The sequence below is a fragment of the Cervus elaphus genome, chromosome 15 (genome assembly GCF_910594005.1).
Source record: "Cervus elaphus chromosome 15, mCerEla1.1, whole genome shotgun sequence".
In the NCBI taxonomy this organism is placed as follows: domain Eukaryota; kingdom Metazoa; phylum Chordata; class Mammalia; order Artiodactyla; family Cervidae; genus Cervus; species Cervus elaphus.
The window spans coordinates 56,361,785-56,380,712 of record NC_057829.1 but is presented as its reverse complement, the minus strand read 5'-3'; the positions used below and the strand labels follow the sequence as shown (position 1 = coordinate 56,380,712).

The 18,928-nt window shown below is 42.1% G+C and overlaps 1 protein-coding gene across 3 annotated transcripts in view; it reads right to left on the bottom strand.

Annotated features, from left to right (window-relative positions):
• Positions 1-13,739, bottom strand: part of HECTD2 (HECT domain E3 ubiquitin protein ligase 2) — a 74,293-nt gene extending 60,554 nt beyond the window's left edge. For all 3 annotated transcript variants that reach the window (XR_006345326.1, XM_043925343.1, XM_043925345.1), the window contains exon 1: positions 13,584-13,739. Coding sequence is in view for 2 of the 3 variants with exons in the window: in XM_043925343.1 (XP_043781278.1) it covers positions 13,584-13,721 (138 nt within the window). In the remaining variant the exon portion in view is untranslated. The remainder of the gene's footprint in view (positions 1-13,583) is intronic.
• Positions 13,740-18,928: the final 5,189 nt, after the last annotated feature.

The following is an 18,928-nucleotide window of genomic DNA, read 5'->3' as shown; positions in this document are numbered from 1 at the left end:
TTGTGGGATGACTAGAAAAGGAACCAACGGTCACTAGGCAAAAGTATGCATCTCATGCCAAAATAATGTAATTTTTCTAGCTGACAGGGTTATCATTATACTACTGTCATGTAGCAACTGCTATGCAAAAGTAGTATAAGGGCAAAATCATGGAAACACTGGCAAATATGACATGAGCTGACAAAGAACATGAAGAATGAATGACCAAAAAAGATAAGAAATCTAAAAGAAGTTCATGTGTTAAAAATGAAGGAAGGATCATCAAAAAAAAGGTGGTCAGCAATGATGAATAATGAACAGTGGCTAGGTCTAAAGTGTGTCTACTAGAATGTGCAGCTGTGAAATCTTGGGGACGAAGGAGACAACAGATTCCGGGGAGAAACTGCCACTGATGGTGGCAGAAACTGTATGAAATAGATTGGCAAACGAATGGGAAGTCAGGAGGTGAAAGCACTGCGTAGGATTTGCTCTGTCCAGAAGCTTTATGGAAGGGTACAAAGTGGCTGGAAGGGTACAAAGAAGTGAGGAAAGATACGCTGAGCATGTTATCATGTCTGCCAAATACAGGGTTCGCTTCTATCCACCCCAGAGCATTACTGCTATTCTTTGTGCAGCAAAGGCCAAAGATTGGAGCAGAGACAGGCACTCAACCAAAAGGCAGCCATCTGTCGATTGGATGGCCACACATTAGGTGGCCTGGCATACAGGACATTGATGCTTCCTAATATGTCAATCAGAGGAGGTCTTTCCAGATTTCAGATGGAGGAATATGGAAAAGAGCAAGCAGCCAAGAATGAGAGAATAGCAGGTGCACAGAGAGCAGCTGGTCTCTGTTCCTGCCTGCCTTCTGGTTCTATCCATGGATGTTATTTCCATAAATCCCCCTTTTCCAAAAGGAAGCATATATGGCCTGATTTTCTGTTCCTTGTGATCAAGAAAGCTTAACATGAGAAAAAAAATCCTTTGTCTAATGTCTCTTGCTTATAAGATGACTGTGTCCTTGATACTTCACACTTGAGATGACAGGAAATAAATCATGGACAATTTCACAGGTTGACAGTGTACTACAGATAAATAAGAACAAACTCTCAAAATAGCAGTTGCCCCACACTAGCTTGCACAAGAGAAACCTTCCCATAGCCTAATACTTCCATGAGAATGCAGGGTCACATGCTGTATGATGGTAAACTGATTAAAAACTAGAGGATCAAGATGCTATTGAGTGCTATTAGAACATGAGTAAATTAAAGGTTAGGGAACATTATAAGTCTTCTAAGAATTGGATCTACCACCATTATTACATCTGGTTCCCCGAGGAGTTTTGTCTGTGAGCAACTGTTGTCTATGAGTCCTAAGGAAGTAACACACTAGAGATGACATCCTGGAATGTGGCCAGCCTCCAAACAGTGGGCTGCATGTGTTGAAGAATAGATAGTAGCAGGATACCCAACCAGCTGTTACAGAGGAAGAAGAAGTACAAATAGGGAACATGGAAGGAAAGAGATGCTGAGAATTCACTGAGGAGAAAAACTCAAAATACACCTAGCGTTAATAAATAAGACTTGACTCTCTCTCTAGGTAGAGGCTGACCATGAGTTTAACAAACAGCTGAAAAATTTTATGTGGTAATTGCAAAACTAATCAAAGATCATACTTATTTCAAGTGCTAACATAGACCTCAATGGTCCTTTTGACTATATAATCACACAGATTATATGTAAGATTATAATAGTTTCAAGAAATTAAATATAATTTCAAAAAATTAAATAGAATTAAATTAAATGGAATACCTGTTTTGCCCTGTTAATCTATAATTAAATACTGTTGACCTTATTTTAAGTTTTAATACATGAGCTCCTACTTTAAACATTTATTGAGGAATAGACTACATCTGAGTTAAATTTCTGATTTATCATATTTTTCTATTAGAGGTCAATAAGAAGGATACCCATGGTTTTCCATCATAGCTTTTATATTTTATATTGAATACCAAGTTCTTTTTATATTCAAAATTCTGATAAAATTAACTTTGGTCATCTACTATTTCACCAAAAGCTGCCTTAGAAAATAAAACATTTTCATTCACATTCTAAACCAATCTTTTTTTTTTTTTTGGTCACAGTGCACAGCATGTGGGATCATAGCTTCCTGGCGATGGATTGAACCTGTGCCTCCTGTAGTGGAAGTAGCTGAGTCCTAACCACTAGGTATTTCCTAAACCAATCTTTGATAAAAGAATAACTGCTGGCTCTGTTCCATCATGAAGAGAAGGCAATGGCACCCCACTCCAGCACTCTTGCCTGGAAAATCCCATGGACAAAGGAGCCTGGTAGGCTGTGGTCCATGGGGTCGCAAAGAGTCGGACACAACTGAGCAACTTCACTTTCACTTTTCACTTTCATACATTGGAGAAGGAAGTGGCAGCCCATTCCGGTGTTCTTGCCTGGAGAATCCCAGGGACGGTGGAGCCTGGTGGGCTGCCGTCTATGGGGTCGCATGGAGTCTGACACGACTTGCGGGGAGCCGGCCTGGCTACTCAGGCTCCTTCTTGGCCCTGAGAGAGATCAAGAGGTCCCTCTCTGTCCCGCCACCCCTGATTTATTAAAGTGCAGGTTGGCCTTTCTTACCTCCCTCAAGGAAATTGCTGTAGCGACCTTTTACCCATTTTCCTGACGAGATTGTCAGGCTCCTGTTTATGGTTTATGTCTAGGTAATCTTTAGGTAATCTTTAACTGATTGTAATCATACTAAGACGCCAGTCCCTTGCTCTGCTAGTCTTAAAGAGTTGAGATAAAATTCCTGAGCGAAGACTAATGCCCGCGATTCTGCACGTATACATGTCCTTGATCTAAATTTAGTGAGTCCTGTTAGCATATATATGTATGTTACCCCTCAATAAAGTTGTCAGTTGTCGGTTTCAGTCAAGAGCTGACTCCGTCCCTCTCAACCCCATCTTTCCGAGTCTTTATTTTCTTAGGTATTTCGGCGATTGCGTCCGTGACCGATTCGTTTGCCGGCAGGCTCCGGCAACGACTGAAGTGACTTAGCAGCAGCAGCAGCTGTTCCATCATGAAACACTTTTTAAAACCAAAATATCTCACTATATTTCTCACTATATATCTCACTATATATATCTCTCACTATAGATCTTTGAGGTGAAATATTTTAAATTGTATACACAATTTATTATTTTGTACTGTTTACAAAATACATTATTCCTAACATTCATTGACTATTTATGCTAAAGCCTTTGACTGTGTGGATCACAACAGTGGAAAATTCTTAGAGATGGGAAGACCAGACCACCGTCCCTGTCTCCTGAGAAACATATATGCAAGTCAAGAAGCAACAGTTAGAACCAGACATGGAACAACAGACTGGTTCAAAACTGGGAAAGGAGCACGCCAAGGCTGCATATTGTCTCCCTGCTTATTTAACTTCTATGCGGAGTACATCATGCAAAACGCAGGACTGGATCAATCACAAACTGGAATCAAGATTGCCGGGAGAAATATCAACATCACATATGCAGACGATACCACTCTAATGGCAGAAAGTAAAGAGGAACTAAAGAGCTTCTTGATGAGGGTGAAAGAGGACACTGAAAAACCTGGCTTGAAACTCAACATTAAAAAACTAAGATCATGGCATCCAGTGCCATCACTTCATGGCAAATAGATGGGGAAAAAGTGGAAGTAGCGACAGATTTTATTTTCTTGGGTTCCAAAATCACTGCAGACAGTGATTGCAGCTATGGAATTAAAAGATGCTTGCTCCTTGGAAGAAAAGCTATGACAAACGTAGATAGCATATTCAGAGAGACATCCCTCTACTGACAAAGGTCCATATAGTCAAAGCTGAGCTTTTTCCAGTAGTCATATAAGGATGTGAGAGCTGGATCATAAAGAAGGCTGAGTGCTAAAGAATTGATCCTTTTGAATTGTGGTGCTGGAGGAAACTCTTGAGAGTCACTTGGACAGCAAGGAGATCAAACCAGTTAATCCTAAAGGAAATAAACTGAATATTCATTGGAAGGGCTGATGCTGAAGCTGAAGCTCCAATTCTTCGGCCACCTGAGGTGAAGAGCTGACTCACGGGAAGAGACCCCAAAGCTGGGAAAGATTGAGGGCAGGAGGAGAAGAGGGCGACAGAAGATGAGATGGTTAGATAGTATCACCAACTCAATGGATGTCAACTTGAGCAAACTCTGGGAGATGGTGGAGGACAGAGGAGCCTGCCATGCTGCAGTCTATGTTGTCACAAAGAGTTGACGTGACTTAGCGACTGAAGAGCAAACATATTTTAAATTGCTAGCTTCGCAAACAGCTGGACATGTTAGCATTTTAAACCATATCAAGTGAAAATTAATGCTGTATTCTAGCTATTATATAGGTCAGATTGACAAAAGTTTTATTTACTATAGAGATAACACACACAAATGCACAGGTAGATGGATTCTACATAGAGCTGTCTGGTTTGGCTGGTGATACAAAGTTGTCATGCAGGATCCAGTCACCAGCATATGTTAAATTATGTTCAGTAGCTTTTATTTGAGAAGAGATGTACATATTTCAGAAAATGCTTCATGCAATAAATAAACGGGTATTCTAAAATACCCATTTTAGCTACCCGTTGGCTAGCTGGGAAATTAACTTATGTGGAATACCTGTCATCGGTAATACAGAACAAAAAGCACTAATGGTAATAATACAAAGGAAATTCTAGATACATTAGCATAGTGGTTTTCAAGCTTTCTGGTTTCAGGACCTCTTTACATTCTTAAAAATTATTATATGTATGTACTCATTCCTGCTTAAATAGCAATAAATCCATTTACGGACAACAACTATTTTCCCAACAAACAGAAATCAGTGAGAAGAGTGACATGGTTTACATTTCGCAAAACGACTTTTATATTTGTTTCTGCATTCAATTTGTTGCAATATCATCTGTCACATAGAAAACTACACTGTACACTAGAGAGAAGGAGTGAGAACAAGACAACACAAATAACATCCCACTATCATTACAAAGGCAGTGCTGACTTCATGGACATCTTAAAGGATACTGAGGATTACATGTTGAGGACTGCTATAGTAGGAATAAACAGTAATCAGTGCTAAGAATGAATCTACGAAATCTTGGGAGAACAAGAAGACAACATTTAAATCTGCTCTAATACAAGCATTTGCCACATGTGGCTGTTGAGAACTTGAAAATGTGCTAGTAAGTGTAAAATACACAGTTTTCAAAGACTTAGTATGAAAAAGAGGTAAAATATTAAGTGTCCATACTGATTAAATGTTGAAATGGTTAAGTTTCTGGATATACAGAATTAAAAAATATGCTATTAAATTTTATTTTACCTCTTTTTATTGCCTTTAATTAGCTATTAGAAAAATTAAAATTACATATGTGGTTCACATTATATTTCTACTGGACAGAGCTGATATAAATGAAAACATACTTTCCTAAACTAGGTCCAATCCAACATACAATCTTAGGAAACAGGACAGAATTATTATTTTGATTCATCATTTCTCTGCATCATTCTGGAGAAAAAGATCTGATGTAGCAAATGTAAACAGGGTATAATATGTGGATGAAGAACCAAAGATATCTGAAGGAATAAAATCTGAGTTTCTTGCTTTGGTCATTTCAGATATGTATACAGGGACAATGGTGATTTCTACACTTTCGGCCACACCTCAGTGAAATTTATTTTTCAAACCCAAAGGTAAATAGTTTGGCAACATATTGTGTGTGCCAAGTCGGTTCAGGAGTGTCTGACTCTTTGAGACCCTATGGCCTATAGCCTGCCTGGCTCCTCTTTCCATGGGATTCTCTAGCCGAGAACACTGGAGTGGGTTGCCATGCCCTCCTCCAGGGCATCTTTCTGACCCAGGGATTGAACCCTCGTCTCTTATGTCTCCTGCGCCACCTGGGAAGCCTGGCAATACATTCATTGCTCCTAATATAAAGCAGGAATCCTTCCATCAGAATACACGGAATACCTATGATACCCAGAAAAAACCTACAAAAGACTGAATGGCTTCCTGAGATACTAAGCAAAGGTTTCAGCATCAGAAGACTGGTGAATAAAGTACATTTATATGTTTTAAGTTAAAACAGAGTCACCAGGGAAGCCCTTAAGCATTGACTATACTTTGCTTTACCAACTTTTAAAATAAACTGACCTAAACTACCTGTTAGGGCCACACTAGATGAGAGGCCTCGACTCTATTTAGGGTCTAACAAAGGAGACTATTTTAGGCCTTGTTCCTAGGTAGAGAGATTTTGCTTTTCTTTTTGTATGTTTTTTCACAGTTCCCTATTAGGATGCTGGGTTATAAAATCAGTGCTCTACCTCCTTCTATTAAGATGTGAAAAGTTGGCTCCTTTCAAGGTGTGAACCTTCCTTCCCCCAACTAAAAGGCACCAATCCAAGTTGAATTGTTCTCTTTAAGTGATATAAATCACAATTTTCAAGGGAGACTAGGAAGGATGGGGATTCTGAAACAAAATTTTAACACCAAAAAAATCACAATGCAATTGATCTTATTGATAACTGAAAATTAACCCTACTTGATACAAAGAAATGTTAGTCCTGGAGCCCGGAAATTTCAGTGTTTGCTTATCAGGAAGGCAATGTATCTTGGGAGATTTTATTATTTTACAACATAGGGAAAAAAAATAAATTATACCAACAGATTACCATTATACAGCAAAATGCTACTTTTAAACTGTGTGATTTGATGAACTCAATTCTCAATTTATTGTTCTTTAAAAAAAAAAGAATCAAAACCAAGTTAATTTGAAACAATGTTTTCTTTAATGACTAGGTTCAAACTTCAGACTGATTTTTCAATTAAGCTGAATTAGTAAAATTTCAATAATTTCTATTTTTAAAAGGCACATTCATCTATTATAATTATTCCTCTCAAAATGTTTCCTGACTGCTTACTAAACTGTTAGCAAGTTATAAATATCAACTTAACAACAACTAGTTATTCACATAAGTCTTAGCAGTCTAACATTTTTAAAGTGCAAGAAGGTATCCTCATAATAAATGTAGAAAAACCCCAATTTTCCAGAGGTTTCTCAGCTCCACCCACTTCCTTATTCATATTCTGTTGATCTTTCTCTACTCTCTCTTCCTCAATTCAAGTAAATATAAGCAAATTAATTTCCAAACAATATGCCAAAATAAGCTGCTACCCTGGGACACCAGCAGTACTCCTTTCTGAAGCCATTACTTTTCCCTTTCAAAAAAATTCTTCTGAATCCAGGAATACCCCAGCCCTGAAGACTTCAGAGAGCGCAGGATACCTTTTAATTCAGAGGGCATGTTTGTGAGCTTGTGTGTGGAGTGCAGGAAGAAGAGGGAGGTGCAGTGGTAAAGATAGTATCTACAGATAATGCAGGTAATATCTACAGATAAGGTTGTACAGGGAAGTACCTTAGCCACAGGATAGATTAGAAAGGGAGCTACAAATAGCAAGCAGTATCATATTGGACAGGCTTCCCTTCTGGCTCAGTGGTAAAGAATCTGCCTGCCAATGCAAAAGACTCAGGTTCAATCCCTGGGTCAGGAAGATCCCCTGGAGAAGGAAATGGCAACCCACTTCAGTATTCTAACCTGGGAAATGCCATGGACAGAGGAGCCTGGAGGGCTACAGTCCATAGGGTTGCAGAAGGGTTGGACACAGCCTAACTAAATAACAATATACTGAACACTTTGAGAAGTTCTCTGCTTCATAACTTACAATGACCATTTTTCTTCAGTTGTTAAATATAGTCAAATTATTTGTGTCCTAACACCCTGAACTAATTATGAAAGGGAGGATAAGCAGGCAACTACAATACGGCTTCGAAGTTTTAAAAAAAAAAAAAGTGGACAAACGACTTTAAAAGTCACTCAAAATTAAACACACTCTGGCTAAGTATTTATACAGCTACAGCCCTCCCTTTCGGTGTCTTAAGACTCTTTGATCACTTCTTTAATGAGATTGCTTTATTTTACATAGAATTTAATGATACATTAATACCATAATGAAAACTGATATTATCAGATACATATTTCTCTCCTGGATAGTTCTAGCTCTAGTAACAAAGTTTTGAACAAATTTGCCACTGGACCACATGCTCTTTTCTAATCTAAGAAATACTGCTATAGGTGGGGGTTCTCTGAACCACATGGACCCTGACCACAGACAAAGAGTACATGGAGGTAAGGGAAAGAGCATGGGGTTTTTTTTTGAGTCAGAAAAGTCTCAGCTGAAACCGAGTTCTGGCCCCTTACTAGCCATTCTACCCTCTGGCAAGGTATACTATATGTAACCTGACTCTATGATTCCTGTCTGTGTGAACTGGGAACAGAATCTTCCTCATGATTAGAATGATCAAGTGGTTAGTGATGAATTTTGGTTGAACTAAGTGACTAGATGAGAGACATATGGACAATGCTTAGCACAGAGAAGGTACTAAATAAATAGTAGCAATTGTTTGTATTATTTATATGTATTTCACATATGGATACATGATGTACTTTTTTAATACCTGTGGTTTATTAAATTGCTTAAGACATCTTCACTACAACAACCTCTGTTCCTCCCTATCTCAACTCTTGTTGAGAAAGGGTACAGGATTTTCCAAAAATAAGACTCTTCCAAACACCTATATGGGCAAGTTTTATCAAAGTTCACACATACATATGTTTATTTGGAATGCTGTTGGCTGGATTGCCTTTTTATGTAAATATTTTCCTCTGAGAGAATTCATCTGCAAACTTTGGAATTCTTTTCCTTTATTAATCTTCCTTCTCTTTCATTCCACTAGATTCCACTTTGTAGGGATTCTTCCATCCTTTACACCTTATCACATGACCATGACCCTAGTGGATGCTCCATCATCTCTTGTATGAACTGCAAAGCTCCTTCCTTGCCCTCTTTCTCCTCCCTCCTCCAGTCTAACTACCTCTAATCACTTCCACTAATTTCATTCTGTTGTTCTTTTATTTAAGAAACTCCAATGGGGGGAAAAAAAAAAAAACAGAAACTCCAATGGTTTCCTGTGAAGCATAGAAAAAAAAAAAAGTCCCAGCTTCCCTGCCTGCTGATCTGGTCCAGCCCCCATGCAATCTCACTTACCTCCCACAAGTTGCCAGCATGCTTCCATTGGGTTGACTTTATTACTCCCTAATTCTTCCCTTTAAGCCTTGTTCACATTCTTTTCCCACTTGCTTTTGCCCATCCAAATCCTATCACCCTTCAATGGCCAGCCAGCTTAAATAATTACCGCTGCTTGAAGGCCTTTCTTCACAGTTCTGCACGCAATGATTTCCTTTCTCTGATCTCCTAGTGCGCAAATTGTTTCTATGGCACATGGTGGCTTTTACACATTGCTTTGCTTTGTTGGGTTTTCCTGTGTTAGCTCTGCCTACCCTGAGGCAGGAATCTATTTTTCTTTTTTAAACTTTGCGTTTTCTGTAGCATCTAGCCCAAAGCTAAACATAATAGAGGTTCAATAACTGGTAGTCACATTGTGGCCCAGCGGATCCATCAAGCCAGGTGACACACCCCTGATAGAAGCTGTACAAACTTCTCATTTTTATTACTGGACTTCCTACCAAATCCTCTCCACATACCTCAAGACTTGCTCTCACCTTCCCCCTACTTGACAAATCTCCTGACCTTCACTGTGGGCAAACTTTGTCTTTCCATCCTAAACTGATTTCCTCCATTTCCCTTCATTGCCCTGACCTAAGTAAAGTCTACCTCTTTCTTGAACCCACTTCATTTCTCATAAACCTATGCCATGGAGAATCTCCCCTTCTCATCTCACCTGATTTAAATGATGAAGTAGACTCATCTTCACTTATCACTGTTATTTGCTCCTCTTTTGACCCTTTTCTCCTTCCCCACTCACCAATTTTTTCCAACTTCCAGATTACATCAGCAACTAATTTATGATATTCTTCTCCAGTCCAATCTGTCAACTTCAGTAAATACTCACATCATCAGTCCTTCATATTTTCTACTCCCCCTAGCTCTCTGGGCCTGCATCACTTCTCCACAACAGCAAAGCCAAACCCCAAACACTGACAGGCTTCTGAGGGCTCTATCTTGGGCCCTTGAGCCACTCTAACTAGGAACCACCTTACCCGCCATTTCTCTCAATTCCCCACTACACCTGATTTCTGTTGTGCCTCATTCACTTAACCCGTACCTTTCACTGCTGCTGCTACTGCTAAGTCACTTCAGTCGTGTCCGATTCTGTGCGACCCCATCCCTGGGATTCTCCAGGCAAGAACACTGGAGTGGGTTGCCATTTCCTTCTCCAATGCATAAAAGTGAAAAGTGAAAGTGAAGTCGCTCAGTCATGTCTGACTCTTCGCTACCCCATGGACTGCAGCCTACCAGGCTCCTCTGTCCATGGGATTTTCCAGGCTAGAGTACTGGAGTGGGGTGCCATTGCCTTCTCCGGTACCTTTCACTATTCCATTTCAAATGCTGCTCCATAAACTAAGCAGACTTGGGGCAGTGGAGTTAAAATATAGACTCCAAGGAACTTTTAATTCAGTACACAGAACATAAATTTTCAATCTTAGCTACACCTAGAAATTGAAAAAAAAAAATAGGTGCCTGAGCCCTACTCTCAGAAATTGATCTAATTGGCCTGCATCTGGGCCTGAGCAATGATGGCTTCAAAAGTTCCCATTCCCCCATGCAGCAGAAGTTGAGAACCAATGAGCAAAAGTGAGATCTAGGAACCTGGACTTCACCAAGCTACTAAGGGATCCTGGTGGTCAGTCGGGTTTGAAACCACCGTGTTAGGCACTTCCTGGCTGCAATGGACGTCCTGCATGCTTAGGAAGTTGTAGGATCAATCACGTTAGGGTTGTTTTTTCTGGCACCCTCAATCCCACTCCTGCACCTTTTAAAAAAATTTCTGGGATACAGTCCCAACTCTTCAAGTGTAATCAGGGTCATCATAAACTGGCCTTCTACTTATTTTAGGGAGCTGTCACTCTAAATTATTTCCAAACTCTCATAAAAATGTAATAAAGTGATTTTTGGAAAATGTTAGTACTGTAAGGTTACAGTAATTGAATCAGAAACTCCATCTACAGAGACAGAGCTGTTAACCTGGGACAAAAAGTAAGCATCACTAAAATAGCTCAAAGAGATAGTTAATTGATAGTACTCAGCTTCCTAAGCGAACCTCCAGAAGCTATATTTGATCCACAAGGAGGCTGAAAAAGAACCAAGCAGGCCACAAGCTGTCTTTCTCTGTCCCCCCGGTGAGCGTGGAAGTCATCCAGGCTGCCTGGCTTTCTCGCCCTCAGGAGGATCAAGCACACAATTTCTTGACTAAGGCTTTTCACTGCTATCACTCAGAATTCCAGATCTAGAAATCTCTCTTTAACAACTACACACCAAGTGTCTTCATTACTGGCTAAGTTTCTCATCCTCCCCCTTGCTCTCCTAACTCTTGCTGCAAAACCAGAGAACTTTTCTCTCCTGAGTGACTCAAAACCTCAGTGCTAATGACAAACTCTATCATTTCAAAGAGTCTGAAATTCTGAATGCCATTAAAAAATAAAAACCTGTCATTAAAACAAACAAAAAACAATGCTACCAACTCTGCTTGTAAGGCACCAGAAACTGCCTTCAAAATCTCAAGTCTTCATTCTCATCCTCTTTTAATTTAACCTATGTTTTTTCAAGGTTTTATTCAAGATCTTAAACTTTTTGAACTCTGTTCTTCTGTCTGTCCAGCAGTACAAGCCCATATTCCTTTATTCACACTTATGAAATCCTCTAAGCTCTTAATACTGAAAGAGCTTATTTGGTAATTAAACATGTACCTGAACTGAACTTTTTGACAATCCAACCTGAGCTGAACTGATAGGAAGCTACTGATAGACATTATCTCATTTATTGTGAACAACTCACACTTCTCACTGCAGAGTTATTAGTATGCTTAATTATGAAGAACTGGCCAGGACCCCACTGTGGATATTATACATGATATATATATACTAAATTAACTTTCTAAAATCCAAAGAACTCTGTTTCAAAGCCCCAAGGTTTCAGATAATAGTCTGTAGACCTATGTCCACATTGCATCAATTTCTCCAAGTTTTTATTCTAAGCCTTCGATTTTTCAATTACACAGAAATAAATAAGTTTTGGGGAGTGTCTTTACTTGAGGACCTAAACCCATTAACACAACTGTTCCTATAAGCATGCATGCATTCATTGTTTTAAACTGACTTAGAAATAAACTGCTGAAACACTATTTGCCAGTTAAGAACATCCCAGATAAGCTCGGAAAGCCCAAGAAATCAACAGTAAGAACTGGGTCTACAAGCAGCTGAGTGACAAATTCCTTCAAAGCATTTCCCAAAGTAATTTCTACCTGCAACTCCAATTTACCAATCAACTGTAGTAATTTTTTTAAAGTGTCTTTTTTATCACTGTCTACACTTTGCTGTGATTGAAGGTATGGGGCTCGTTCTAACAATTTTCAGTTATCACAATCCTTAGACATTTCCCAAAAACCTACTGAATCAAACGTTATTTCTATAACATTTTAAATTAGAGTTAGCTATTTTAGTAAGTTCTTAGTCATTTAAGAGGGAGGTTTTAGGAAATGAATTGCAACCAGGAATAAGGAAAATGTATCATGTTCTCTAAACTTTTACTATTTTTTTTCACATAGGCTGCATAAGTCATGCTCTTTAAATGTACTGAAGTTTCAAGAAGTATATAAATATGGGATCAAATTAAAAAACTAAAAAATCAGAGGCTAATTTTGTGTGTGTGCGCGCTCCAAAGTAAACAGTCATAACCACCAGTAAAAGTAGGGAAGAGGGGCTGTCCCATTACATCATCCGGCAATCTGTAGTTTGAAGCCTGAAAGCACTCTCCAAATAATCCTTAAGAAAATCCAACTGGGAAATCATCCCCGAGAAGCTTAGATCTCTTGAGTTTAAATATAAGGTTAAAAAAGCTTCCCCACCTTACGTCACATGTCTGTACCATATGAAAAAGAAAACCCATCACCGAGGCATCTACCTCCCACTATCCTGACAGCAACCGAAAGGTCACAATTAAGTGGAAACTCGCCTCAGAGCCTGTTCAATCTGAAGGGGGAACGGAAAGAAAAAGCGAAGAAAAGGGGAGAAATCTTCGCTCTCCCAGGGCAGGCAGACAGCTCAGCGGAAAACCCACTCCCGCCTGCCTGACACCTTACCCTCATCCAAGAGACGATGCCGACTCCAAAATGCTGGTCATTTCCTCAGAGAAAGAGGGAAGCCCCCAAAGCAGAAAATGACCGAAAACAGCCAGCTGACTCGGCCACCCCGGCATTCCCCGAGGGTGGAAGGTGCAGCTCGAGAAATGATCACGGCTGTCCTCCAGACACAACTCCTCGATTTCAGCCCGAGGAAGGGCAGCCTGAGCGCTTCTCTCCGGGGGGTTCCGGGGTCCCCCGGAGGAGACGCGGGTCCCCAGGCGCCCCTCGCCCCCCTGGCGACCGGCCGTCGGGGCTCCCCGCGGCCCCCGCCCGGCACCTACCGCAGGGGCACTGGCGCCCGCCGATACGATGGGCGGCAGCTTCTCACGCTCCGGTTCCTTCCCTTTCTTCTCCTCGGGCGCAGTCGCCGCCACCGCCGGCAGCGCGGCAGGCGAGGGCACCCGATCCGCTTCACTCATGTCGGGCCGGGCGGCTGGAGTGCGAGGCGGCGGCAGCGGCGGCGGCGGCCAGGCTGCTGCTGGGGTTGGCGCTGCTGCCGCCGCGGCCGCGAGAGGGCTCTGGGCCACCGCGTCCAGCCTCCGCCGCCGCTCCGCCCCCGCCCGCGCCCGCGCCGCGCCGCGCGCGCGCCCGGATGTCCCGCCCCGCCCCCGCGCCCGCCCCCGCTCGCTGGGCTAGCCAGCCCGCGGCTCCCGCCAGCTCTTCGCCTCTGTCGCCCCCTCCCCGCCCACGGCTCGGCTCACGGGTAGCGGGTCCCGGACGCTGGCCGCTGCCACCCTCACCAACCCCGGGGGCCTGGAGAGGAGGCGCCGCAGCCGGGCCGCCATGTTGTTTGCCGACCGTCGCCCGAACCGGCGAGGAGGGGGTCGGGACTAGAGGGTCGGTACTCTGGGGGACAAGGCGAAGCCAGCAAAGGTCGCGCGGGGATAGAGCGTTCCCGAATGGCTTCTGTGGGGCGGGGCGAGCGCGGCAGCCTCCTCTGCACGGACGGCCCTGACTTGGGGCGCCTAGACCCGCGGGGGGATTTTTCCTCTCCAGCGCCCGCAAAACCGTCGCCTTCGGGTCGCTGCTTGTCCCTGCCACCCCCCGCTCGCCCGCTTGCCCCAAGAGCGAGGTCTCGAGCCTGGGCGTCCTCAGGAGACAACCTTCCTTTTATAGTCGACCGACCCTTTGTAGATGCCCCAAGAGCCCCCACCTACGAAGAAAAAGGCTGAGGCGGGGAGAGGGGAAGTGAGACGCCGTGGGCTCCACCTTCCCCACCGCAGGGCGGGACGGCCAGGCCACACTTTCCATTCCTGTTCTTCCCGTCCCTACTTGGACTGCCAAATCCGCCTCTCCCTTCCCGTCCCCACGCGCCTACATCTCGCTCTCTCCCCGCATCTCTTTGCTGCCTCCTATCCCTTCCTTGTTCGTTTCCTTTTATAAGTTGCAGATGGACAGACCCAAACTCCGCTGCACAATCCTTAATGTCAGATCGTTAATATGGGTGCGAACTTTAAAAGTGAGGAGGAAAGCTTTTAATCATGATATTGAACCATCCCCCATCCCCACCCCCATGACCGAGCCACACAGACATTTCCTTTCCTTTCCGCCCCCTCCTTTTCCTTTTCTCAGTCTGCTGGAGCTGTGGAGACACCTGCTGATCTAAGGGAAAGGAGAAAGTAAGAATGTGCTGCATCGTGTATTAAAAACAGGGAATTCTTGACAGTCACATCACATTTCTCGGTAGCGGCTTTGTTATTTTACTTGAGGATGAGTGAATTTTCAAATCATGGATATCCAGATCCAAATAACTAAAAATATCTCTGAAGCATCTTTGGGAGGATGTTTGGGTTATCTGTTATTTTACATAATTCAGAATTATTAGCATAACTGAGTACTAGTTATGGTGCACCATGAAACGAGGTTGCATGTTTTTTCCTTCAAACGCAGAAATTTGTAACAAACAGATCTGAAGTTAATCGTGTAATGACTATAATAATTAGTATTCAGGATTGCCTTCTATATTATAAATTCCAACTTTCATTTGTAGAAGGGCTTTCTAGTTTTAATATAGTTGCTGTCATCACCTATTTAAATGTTCATTAGCAAAAGGTTTGAAGTGCCATATAGTTGGCAAAAAGTATTTCAGTGCTAATTAGTCTTGGAGGGAAAATGACGCGGACACACATTATTTTGATGCAGTCTCCTATTTTTCTTGAATTCTTTTTCAGGATTTTCATTTCTTCTCAAACCTATGAGATATTCACCCTATAGGAGGAGTATATAATTATTTCCTACTTTTAGCAGGTCATTGTTCTGATCTTTTGATACAGCAGCAACTGAAATATTATAAATGGAAGGCTTTATTTTAACTGCAGTTCAAGATAGTCTGTGCTGCCAAGCTATATTGATAGAACAAATTGTTGTTCAGTTGCAAAGTCTGACTCTTTGCAACCTCATGGACTGAGGCAGGCCAGACTCCTTGTCTTTCACTGTCTCCCAGAGTTTGCTCTAATTCATGTCCGTTGAGTCAATGATGCTATCTAACCATCTCATTGTCTGTTGTCCCCTTCCGCCCTCGATCTTTCCCAGCATCAGGGTCTTTTGATGGTTAGCCAATTAGTCGGCTCTTTGCACCTGGTGGCCAAAGTATCGGAGCTTCAGCTTCAGCATCAGTTCTTCCAGTGAATATTCAGGATTGATTTCCTTTAGGACTGATTGGCTTGATCTCCTTGCAGTCCAAGGGACTCTCAAGAGTCTTCTCCAGCACAATTCAAAAGCATCAGTTCTCTTTGGCACTCAGCTTTCTTTATGATCCAACTCTCACATCCATACATGACTACTGGAAAAACCGTAGCTTTAACTGTATGGGCCTTTGTTGGCAAAGTGATGTTTTTGCTTTTGAATACACTGTCTAGGTTTGGCATAGCTTTCCTTCCAAGGAGCAAGCATCTTTTAATTTCATGGCTGCTGATAGAACAAATACTAGGGGAAAATAACAAAATCAGCCCTCCGTATCCACAAGCTCAGCCTCTGTGTATGGAAAATACTCAAAAGAAATTTTTTTAGGAAGTTCCATAAAGCAAAACTTGAATTTTCCACCAGATGTTTATATAGCATTTACATTGTATTAGGTATTATAAGTAATCTAGAGACAATTTAAAGTACATGGGACCATATGTGTAGGTTAAATGCAAATACTATGCCATTTTACAAGGGACCTGAGGATCCTTGAACTTTGGTATCCACGGGGCTCTGGAAACAATCCCTCTTGGATAGGATGAACAATTGTATCTTTTGCTATCCTTTTAAACTAGATTTAGTAATTTGTGATTAAAATGCTTGGATGAGAAACCAGTTGAATTACAGGCCTTATGCTTTCTCTTTTCATGTGTGAGACTAAATAGAAGTTTGTCTGTACATGTAGTCACATTCAATAGAACAAATGCTTCAATATTGGCAAAACAAGGCAAATCAGAAATTTTAATTTCTGCTACTGTGCCAGAATAGATACTCCACTTCTTAACAAGTATGTTGATTAATTCACCTGGAAGTTACATTCTCCCCCGCCACCCCCTGCAAAAAAAGAGGTAATTCATTGATGTTTTCTTTTACTTCCTGTTAAATACATTGCTCGCAATACAGCACCCCATCCTTTTGTCATCTACATGTGCTCCAGAATGGAGAGTGGGAGACGGGCTGCTGAAATGCTGCAGAGTGATGACTCCAGTGGGCTGGAGAAACAGAGTCCTAACTGCCACCAAGACACTTCTGAAGGCCCAATAGGAGTGAGAGGTTGTGGTGCGGGACACACACAGCATTCTGGTCGCTCTGTACGGAAGTGTGGAAAAGATGCTTTTCAATTCTGCCAAGTGTTAACAAAAAGTGCAACAGTGGTGGCATCCATGTTCAAACTCGTTAGCACAGGAAAACTTGGGAGTGAAGCAGGAGAAACATTTCACCTTCCTAAGTCCAGATGGAAAACGTGAGCTGATTCATCATACCTGTGGGGTATAATAGTTTGGGGGTGGGGTGGGGAACTTAGAGAACCGGTTATTTCTGTGAAAGCAAAGACCAAACTACAAGGTAACTAAAAGATCTAAATTATAGGTAAAATTCTATTGTAATTGTATACAGTGGTACTATTCTAGTGAATAGTAGCAAAGTAAGTTCTGAAAGTTTGGTTCAGTTCAGTCACACAGTCGTGTCCGACTCTTTGCAACCCCATGGACTGCAGCACACCAGGGTTCCCTGTTCATCACCAACTCCCGGAGCTTGCTCAAACTCATGTCCACTGAGTCAGTGATGCAATCCAACCATCTGATTATCTATTGCCTCCTTCTCCTGCCTTCAGTCTTTCCCAGCATCAGGGTTTTTTCCAATGAGTCAGTTTTTTGCAACAGGTGGCTGAAGTATTAGAGTTTCAGCTTCAACATCAGTCCTCCCAATGAATATTCAGGGTTGATTTCCTTTAGGATTGACTGGTTTGATCTCCTTGCAGTCCAAGGGACTCTCAAGAGCCTTCTCCAACACCACAGTTCAAAAGCATCGATTCTTCGGTGCTCAGCTTTCTTTATAGTTCAACTCACATCCGTACATGACTTCTGGAAAAACCCTAGCTTTGACAAGATGGACATTTGTTGGTGAAGTAATGTCTGTGCTTTTTAATATGCTGTCCAGGTTGGTCATAGCTTTTCTTCCAAGGAGCAGTTCAGTTCAGTCACTCAGTCGTGTTTGTTTGACTCTGCGACTCCATGAGTTGCAGCACGCCAGGCCTCCCTGTCCATCACCAACTCCCGGAGTTTACCCAAACTCACGTCCATCGAGTCGGTGATGCCATCCAGCCATCTCATCCTCTGTCGTCCCCTTCTTCTCCTGCCCCCAATCCCTCCCAACATCAGGGTCTTTTCCAATGAGTCAACTCTTTCCACAAGGTGGTCAAAGTATTGGAGTTTCAGCTTCAGCATCAGTCCTTCCAATTAACACCCAGGACTGATCTTTAGGATGGACTGGTTGATCTCCTTGCAGTCCAAGAGACTCTCAAGAGTCTTCTCCAACACCACAGTTCAAAAGCATCAATTTTTCGGCGCTCAGCTTTCTTCACAGTCCAACTCTCATATCCATACATGACCACTGAAAAACCATAACCTTGACTAGATGGACCTTTGTTGGCAAGGTAATGATTTTGCTTTTTAATATGCTGTCTAGGTTGGTCATAACTTTCCTTCCAAGGAGCAAGCGTCTTTTAATTTCATGGCTGTAGTCATCATCGGTAGTGATTTTGGAGCCTAAGAAAATAAAGTCTCTCACTGATTCCATTGTTTCCCCATCTATTTGCCATGAAGTGATGGGACTGGATGCCATGATCTTTGTGTTTTGAATGCTGAATTTTAAGCCAAATTTGTCACTCTCCTCTGTCACTATCATCAAGAGGCTCTTTAGTTGTTTGCTTTCTGCCATTAGGGTGGTGTCATCTGCATATCTGAGGTTATTGATATTTCTCCCAGGAATCTTGATTCCAGCTTGTGCTTCATCCAGTGGGGCATTTCCCATGATGTATTCTGAGTATGTTAAATTAGTAGATTGACAATATACAGCCTTGACGTACTCCTTTCCCAATTTGGTACCAGTCCGTTGTTCCATGTCTGGTTCTAACTGTTACTTCTTGACCTGCATACGGATTTCT